Below are 8,725 nucleotides of genomic sequence, written 5' to 3'. Positions count from 1 at the left end.
CACACACACACACACACACACACACACACACACACACACACACACACGAGTTAGCTCCTGCGGTAATGACAGCTGAGCATGTTTCCACAGGCTCAGCAGAAACACACTCCGTCAGGACAGTTAGTTACAGAGGGGACGATGGCGTCGCTCAAGGCAGAAAAAAAAAAAAAAACTGGAGTGAATGCGAAGGAAGTCAGATTTTACTATAGCAGTTAATATGATGATCTACTGAGCTACAACCTGCTATTAAACACAAGGAGAGGACTGCAGTCATACAGTGATAGATGTCGAGCAGGTCCTCTAGGTTTCTGTGGTCAATAGATAGACTGTATATACAGATGGGCGACGCGGCTCCACTTCCTTCCACTGTACAAAAGTAAAGACAAAGTATGCCAGTTAAGGACGCTGCCCATAGACTGTATAAAAGAAGTGGACGTAGTCATTGTGACGTCACCCATTGGTTTGTGGACTGCCGTTTTAGTCGCCATCTGGGAATATGACTGTTGCCATGTTTTCCTCGCAACCGATGAACGGTAACCATATTTGGAATGTGGAGGAGTGATGTAGTGACGCCGTATATGGCTCTGGTAGCAATCCGTCAATCACAGTAAGCCCGCCCTAAAGCATACCTTGCTTTATGGTCTATTTGACTCTAAATGGACCATAATTTACGAAATGAACATCATGCTGTATTGAAGAAGACTTGAAAACTAGAGATTGAGACCATAAACTCATGTTTACAATGTTTACAGAGGGAATAAATAACATTTGCGATTTGGACGTCATTTGGAGCCAGAGCGGCATCGAGGTCCTGACTAAATACCCGCTAGAGCCAATCACGAGCTGAGCAAGGAGGCCACAGTCCGTTAGCGTGAGCCACTTAGCTGCTACGTCAGCACCACGGTGGCTTTTTGGCAAGCAAGACACAATAACTAACCACAATACCTCTGTAAATTAGAGGTCGATAGATAGTGGATTTTTGAAGGTTATCGCTGGAATGCTTTGACAGAAAGTGGACCATTACTTTCTGAAGAAAAATAGCTCAAACATTCTAAATAAAAAATATCTAAAACGAAATTTAAAGTCTGCTGGCATTTACAGCCGGAGTGGAGTGCCGGTCTCGAAGTATGAGTGCTATTTGATGTAGTATTTAACATTTGTCTAGATTATAATCTGGAGTCGTACACTATCGGACAAATTGACACACGCTCTACCACCCAGACGGTTATGGAGAGTCAAAGTTACAGCTCCTGTCTCGCACATTTCCCCAAGCATCCAGCTCTGGGACTGCTGACTCAGCTGTCAGTCATGATGTCTCATGCATCTCTAAGCATCAAATGAAGAATGAATAAACACTTTAACATACATCAGCGTGACAACAACGCCACGAAATCACAAACAGCATATTTGGGAGAAATCTATTCGACGTTTACTTTGATTTATTCTGGCCGCTAATCTGGAGGACTTTGGGACCTGTACTGCAGCCAACCACCAGGGGGCTGAGCTGTCATGTCGCCCATCTTTATATACAGTCTGTGGGTGCATGCTGAGGCTGTGAGCGACCACGCCCCGGAACGGACAGCGACGTTGTGCATCTTAAACAACTAACAACATTTTCACTGACAGCTCAGAGGCTCAGTGACACGAGTGTGTGTTGGGCTTGACGGCTTTCCCTGCGGGTTCTGTGCGAAACGTCAGACGTCTCTACGGCCGGTTTAGTCGAGATATAACTTTAAAAAACGTCCCCACTCAGCAGCCTGACTCTCTACAGACGAGTTACCTGCGATGGTCTCCAGCAGCAGCATCAGTTTGAGTCCATCCCTGAAGTCCTCCTCGATGTTCTCGATCTGCGTGCCGGACTTCCTCAGGTGGGAGTTGCACCATGCCGTGAACGTCTGCGTGAGAGAGAACAGAAACAGGAGGCACATGGTTATTATTCAGAGCCTGTTTGGTTTGTTGGTTTTTCAGCTTTTACGACAATAAATCACTTTCAAATCAAAAGAAAATGAATTTCAATGGACAGGAAGGAAGGTCAAGGAGTTACTTTTGATAAGACAGGAAGTAGCAGAAGAAAAAAGGGGAGGAGACAGATGTTATAATACAATACCTACAGCTAAGAAATGAGAGCGGCCAGTGACATCAAAGAATAATTTACACTGTATGTCACAATGAAAATGTGGCGTTGCGAGCAGCACAAATCTCACACGTCAACAGCTGCTATCACGTTGTTTTTTTGTGCTTCTGGGTCGCCAGCATTCTTCAGAAATGTGTTTAGAATCATTTTATTGTGAAAGGGTTTCGTGGCACTGAGGTAGGCACGGGACCGGAGAGCTTTTGTCACACCACTCAGTCAGAAATCACACTTATGCTCGTCAATGTGTCACTTTTATTTCCTGACTTGTTACATAATTCAGGGGAAGTGCCTAAAAAATGTCAAGTGACAAAAATACACGTTATAAAGCATAACAGCTGAAATGTAACAGCTTTGAGAGGGAATGTCCGTCATGAGAGGGGAGGAGGAAAAAGGAAGCAAGAACGTGAAGGAAGGAAAGTAGGTTTTCCCCCCAGCTGGAAATTAAAGGAGGTAAAACAGACAGTTAAGTAAGATGAACAAGAAACATTTAGTAGTTTCTCAACTAAGAAATTTGCTGATGTTTTCTTTAGTTGTATATTTCATCTTTATTTATATACATTTCACTTTTGGACTGGAGGATAAAGATGAGTTCTCACCAGACAATTCATAGACTTATTTTAAAATCCTAGAGATGAACTCTGGCTTCACTTCAGACTCACACCAGCAGTCACAAAACTTCTCCAAAACTTTGAAAATGTCACTTTTGGTGCAGCGGTTTACAGAACTCACGGTTTGGATCGTGTCAGCGTTTATAGTCACAGATCGGATCAGCAGAAGAAAAAAAAAGGAGCAAATATAGGTTTCAGAGATGCCCACGATAACATTTGTGTGCTGTCGATACAGATTGCTGATACGGATCATTTGTGTCATCTTGTTTTGTTATAGCAGCTGGTATACAAGGCTCCAGATAATGGAACTCTATGGAACCTCCGTACGTTAGCCGTTAGCGCCGGTATGACCGGTACGGATCAACCACTGTCATCACCGCTGAAAGTAAGTGAGTATCTATCGACCCGTACACCTCTCTCTCCACCGCTGTGTGTTCACAAACATGACAGGAGGGCTCGCTGCCCTGCCCAGCTCCCCCCCCGTCCCCACCACGGGCACCGCCACAAAGCGCCCATTGAGCCTCCTGGATAATAGCACCCTTCAGCCCTCTGTATTCTCCCTCAGCTCTGTGTGTGTGTGTTGGGGGTTGGTATCGGCCTATCTGGGGGAGGGTCACACACACACACACACACACACTGAGGAGGGACGAAGGGGAGATACATTTCACATAAACAAACGGACGTACAGACAAAGTTGGGGGGGCGGGGGGCAGAAAGACAATGCCCTCTCTACCACACACACTCAGAGTTAACAACAATGCAGCAGGAAGTGGCACTGCAATGACAGGAAGTTCCAGCTTAGTTCAACACAAAGCAGACAATCAGAGTGGAGCTGCATCCATCACTGTCACTGATCTCTGCACTGCAAAGATGAAAGAAGCTTCCGGTTTGAGAGCATCATAAAGCATCTACAATACATTTTGTATTTCTATTATTTTAATAAAGAATCTAATTTGGTAAAGCACATTACAACTGGGGCTGGACGACATGACGATGTGTACATCATCAAACGTCTTTCAGTTGTCATTTTTACAACGTTGTTTCTTAACGAACTGAATAAAACAATGTGGAGGCCGTACACACCTCCAGATAACACAAATAACATTGTGTGACGCCATCACGCTACACGTCCAATACATCTCAATGACACCGAACGTACACAGAGCAGGTCTGTAAGAAGTACAAAAAACTCAACGACAGCAACAATAGAATAACCAGCGAGGTTATAGAGTCGATTCAGACGTGTAGAAATCCGTTTGCTGTCCCTCTTTGTTTTGATAAGATATGGAATAGACCTGTACTTATTATATTTAATCTAGTATTTCACTTTAAGATGTGGTTATTTGACATAGCAGAAATCATGCTACATGGTGATATTTATAGTCAGAGAGATATGAAAGGACCTATATCTGGATAGAAGAGTGTGGCCACATCTCCCAGTGACAACATTCACACACTCATCTCACGCTGAAACTTTGTTTGAAAAGTACTTTCTTCAAACTTTACTATGAACCTCACATCGTTCAGGGTTTGCATGATGCAACAGACTGTTCCATGCTCCAAGACTGTAACAGATGTTTAACAGGTTTGTTAAAAGAAAGAGGTGTAGCTGTTGGTGGACCATCAAATGAACACGATGAACGTCTCTAAACTAAAAAAGAAATCTCTTTTTCTGAATTGCCACCTAAATCCGGATGGAGCAAAGTGAGGAACGATGAGGGGTTTCTGTAAGTTTGGATGCTTTTGTTTAAAAAAAAAAAATAAATGAAAATAAAGGAACGTTAAACCGTATGGGAGAGCAGCTGTGCTAAACGCAGGCTCTGTTCCAACAGGAGCGCTGCCACTGGGAGCGGCGACGAGGAGGATACAAACAGGGACGGGTCGAGACCTGCAGGGAGCTAGAGGAACTTTACGAGGCTGCGGATCCCACGGCTTTCATCCGCCTCCCTCTGAGGGACTGGAGGTCAGAACCCCGTCAGCAGCTATGCGCCTTGCTCGAGGGCACTTCAGCCCGGCTTCGTCATAGCTTACAGTAGCCTGTAGTCGAGTCCGTGACAGCGTTCAGCTAGCTTTGATCATGGGGGGGACGTAGCACGCCTCTGGCTAGCTGATGTCACTCCGGGACAACGAGGTGTGGTGCTGCTGCGTGTTCGAGGACGGACAGGCGTGCGTGTGTGAGATCAGACCAGAGGATTTTTGCTCTGAGCTGAGGACACATAACAAGCAGGCGCGGCGCCTTCTCAACACTCACGACCCAGCTTTGCTCTCATCCTCCGGTATCTGTAGCCACGATGGACAACATCCTCTCTGACATCACTGTTTCACGCATGGGCTCTCGTCTCGCCGTTTGCGGTCACTGCTGAACCCCGACGTGTGTTAGAGCTGCTTTTGGGGATTTTACACGTCCGAAGCTCCATTTGTAACATCTATCATTGTCTAATCAAATTAAACAGAAAATCTTTATCAAAGCAGCCTTACAGTGCACACTGTTAGTGGGAGGGACTCCCTGGAAGACCTCAACCAACCCGTCCTGAAGCCCCCCCCCCCCGTCTCGTTTATAACACTTTGTGGGTGTGACTGGTGTCATAGCTGTACATATACAACCAACAGGGTTAATGATTAAACTGTTTACAAGAGCACAAAGTTCTTCATAGATCTAGCTCTCAAAGTGCAACGGACTGATGTTAAAATGCGTACTGTTCATGTTCATCTTTGTCTTGGTACAAGGAACTTGTAGTTTCAACATGAAACTGCTCACAACAAGGTCTGTGGCTTATCTTCAGCAACCGGTCAGGATTTCTAGCATGAACTGTCCTTTTTACTTTAAAAATCAAGGCTGTCCTTCTGAATGCATGATGTTTCCAAATTCAATGAATGATAGCCATCTCAATATTGACCAAAATAACCGTGATTGTGATTTTCGACATAATCAGACATCCTTGTTTGTGTTCTGGAGTAATATCTGGAAGCGGTTAAGTCGTCCAACGTGTCTCCGTCTTCTGTGGCAGATATACAGCCGCCTCCTCGCTGCTTTACTGCTGCCAGAGGGAGGAAAAACAGACGGAGCCTAACGGGGTCTACTGGGGTCAGCCGTTTGATCTCCATTTCCACACACAGTCATCAGTGTGACACCCCCCAACCCTAATGGGCCCTACAGAGGTCAAGGTTCAGTTAGCTATTCGTTTCAAAGAGAGGAACTCGGCAGAAGTTTTGAACTCTAAAATGCACACGCACATGAAAACACATGACACAAACCTCCATTCGAAACAGTGAAAACATGGAGTTCCATAGAGAGAGAGCAGAAAAAGGGTGGACAGCATCTCTCTCTCACACACACACACACACACAGGAATGTGCTTGAATGGACGTTCCACTACACACCTATCGTATACCTGTGCTGCCCTCTTCAATTATTTCACCAGTTCTTCCACACCCAACGTCTCAATGCATGTGCAGTTCTCTGAATACATAGGCAACCTAATTGTATGTATACTGAAGGGTGCACACACACACACACACCCACACAGATAAGGGTGTGTCTTGCTATACCTGGGAAGAATGAGCCAGGTTGAACACAAGGTTATTGCTCTAGTGCCGCGCATTCTCTGCACGTCAGCAGTGTGTGTTTTGTAGATCACACCCTTTTTCTTTCTTGCCAACGCCAATGAGCTCACTCTTAAAGCAACTCCACACTGACAGCCTGTTTCTGTGGCAGCTCCACTGACTCATCCACACTGCTGACTTTGTGTCACTCTTCAACAAACAGCTATTATACTGTCACTTTAACTCCTCGTCTCCACATGCTCGTATAGTTCTTTTTAAATTATATTCTTGTTTTTATTACTTTCTCTTTATATCTGTATTGCTGCTTGTGCTGCTGCAACAACTGATTGAACTGGTAAACATGTTTTTACTAAACCATATTAGTCTATTCAATACGTTATTAACATATCTTTATTTTCATGCTTTAGGGCGGGGCTACCGTGTGATTGCCCCTTTCACCGAGTGTTTAGCTCATGAAAGTTAATTGTAAGATTTTGGTCGCCTAAGAAAGTCTTGTTCAGCATTTAGCTGTACCCAACTCCATCCTCTCGTATCACCTCTGGTTCCACAAAAAGACAAGATGGCGACGGCCAAAAAACAAAGACGTCGATGGACAAGAACAGAGACAGCGGTAGCAAAAAATGTCGATGGCCAAAAGGAACAGTGCTTCCCAACAGCAGCCCACAAACCAATGGGTGAAATCACAATGACTACGTCCACTTCATATACACAGTCTTAGTTACACACTTCTGTTCTTACGATTTCTTCACAAAACAAGAGTTTTGACCTCTTCGAGGCAACACACTTCTCACAAGTCAAAAAGGTCTCACGCTTTCAAGCCACACATCTTTTTCAAGGTCTTCAAGATGTATTCTTAGCACAGCCACGGTACACACACACACACACACACACACACACACACACCCACCCCTCTATACAAGCTGCAAACACACTCCTACGACAGCCCAGTTGTGCAACTCATCTAGATAAAATGAACGGTTTGATATCTCACTGCTACATTGAGACTGACTTTATGAAACCGTTGACACATAGACGTCTTTTGTCACTTCCTGTAAAAACAACTGCAGAGTGACAGTTTGCACCTTTTGAAAGTGTGGTTTGAATTAGGCAGCAGCGTTTGTCCTCCATACTGTGTTGCTGCTGTAAAAACACCTCCACGACACCAGTGAGACTGTCGTGAAAAATACTAAAAAGAAGAAGAGCCAAAGTGACACGGGGGAGGTTAGGAAGTGACTCTGGAAACTGAAAATTGTAATGTAATGAAATATATAATCCAAATACAATTCATTAGTGAAAGCTTTCTTGTGGAATATTGTGTGCATGTAAACGTAGTCAGGTTGGTTGTATTGAGAGGCCTGTTGTGTGGAGGTGAAGCCTGGGCGTGGCACGACGACACGCCAGAGAACGAAAAAACACAACTATAAAAATAGAAGCAGACGGCAAGTTGCTGCATCAAAAAAAAATAAAAATAAAAAAAAAGCAGGTTTGCGCTGCTAGTTAAAGGAGTTTTATGGGACCTGTTGGCAGAGAGCTACAACCTCAAGGAACTTTGGACGGAGCCGTACTAGACTGGACCGGCTGCACCAGACCAAAGGCCTCGGCAGCTAGTCTGGTCTGGCCTGACACAAGGCCTCCTATTCTTAGAGGCACGGGGATTATAAAAAAACAAAAATGGGGCTGTGGCATGCGACACCGTGGCACAGTCGTCGCAGTCTTTGGCTTCAGACGCTGTGGAGGACGGGTTGGTCTTTGTGCCTCAACACACAGGGAGGAGAAGTCTCCCACATGCATTCCCAGCATCTGTCAACTACCAAAAGTTCAACTCCACATTTTAAAATGTTGGGAGTCACAACTGTCTTCCATTAAGTCAAGCAAACCACAACGCAAATCACCATCTTCAAGATTCCTCGAACTCCACTTGAGAAACAAACATCACGACGCCTCCTTTCCACAACGACGCAGAGCGGGAACAGAAATCTAGACACCGCAAACTAGGAAATAGATTCCACTGCACTCTGGTTCCATGCAGCCCCGTTGGAACTCGATATGCAGGCCCGCTACTGTAGAGCTGCTGCACCGCTCTGGAGTCACAGTAAGGGAACACGACACCGTCCCTCAGTGGGGGTGGGGGGGCACGGGGACCTGGAGGGCTTCACGGTGCATCGGTGTGTGACAACTGAGGGGTTGAGGATGACGAGGAACCAGCCTGCAGCTAAACCAGTGAACAGTTTGTTGTGAGAAAAGTCTTGACAACATGCTCATGTCATGTGACAGTGAACAGGAGGAAGAATAGATCCGGGAAGAAGACTAAGCACAGCTCTGCTGCGGAGGATTGTTTTAGTCTTATTACCCTCAAGGCTGAACGGCAGTGAACACACACACACACACACACACACACACACACACACACACACACACA

The 8,725-nt window shown here is 45.3% G+C and overlaps 1 protein-coding gene across 2 annotated transcripts in view; it reads right to left on the bottom strand.

Annotated features, from left to right (window-relative positions):
* LOC116392231 (alpha-actinin-4) overlaps positions 1-8,725 on the bottom strand; it is a 43,362-nt gene that overhangs the window by 10,626 nt on the left and 24,011 nt on the right. For both annotated transcript variants that reach the window (XM_031863478.1, XM_031863479.1), the window contains exon 2: positions 1,781-1,895. In XM_031863478.1, the coding sequence (XP_031719338.1) occupies positions 1,781-1,895 (115 nt within the window). The remainder of the gene's footprint in view (positions 1-1,780; positions 1,896-8,725) is intronic.

This window comes from Anarrhichthys ocellatus, unplaced genomic scaffold, assembly GCF_004355925.1.
Source record: "Anarrhichthys ocellatus isolate YVR2014 unplaced genomic scaffold, GSC_Weel_1.0 scaffold29, whole genome shotgun sequence".
NCBI lineage: Eukaryota > Metazoa > Chordata > Actinopteri > Perciformes > Anarhichadidae > Anarrhichthys > Anarrhichthys ocellatus.
This window is presented reverse-complemented; position numbering and strand designations above follow the sequence as displayed.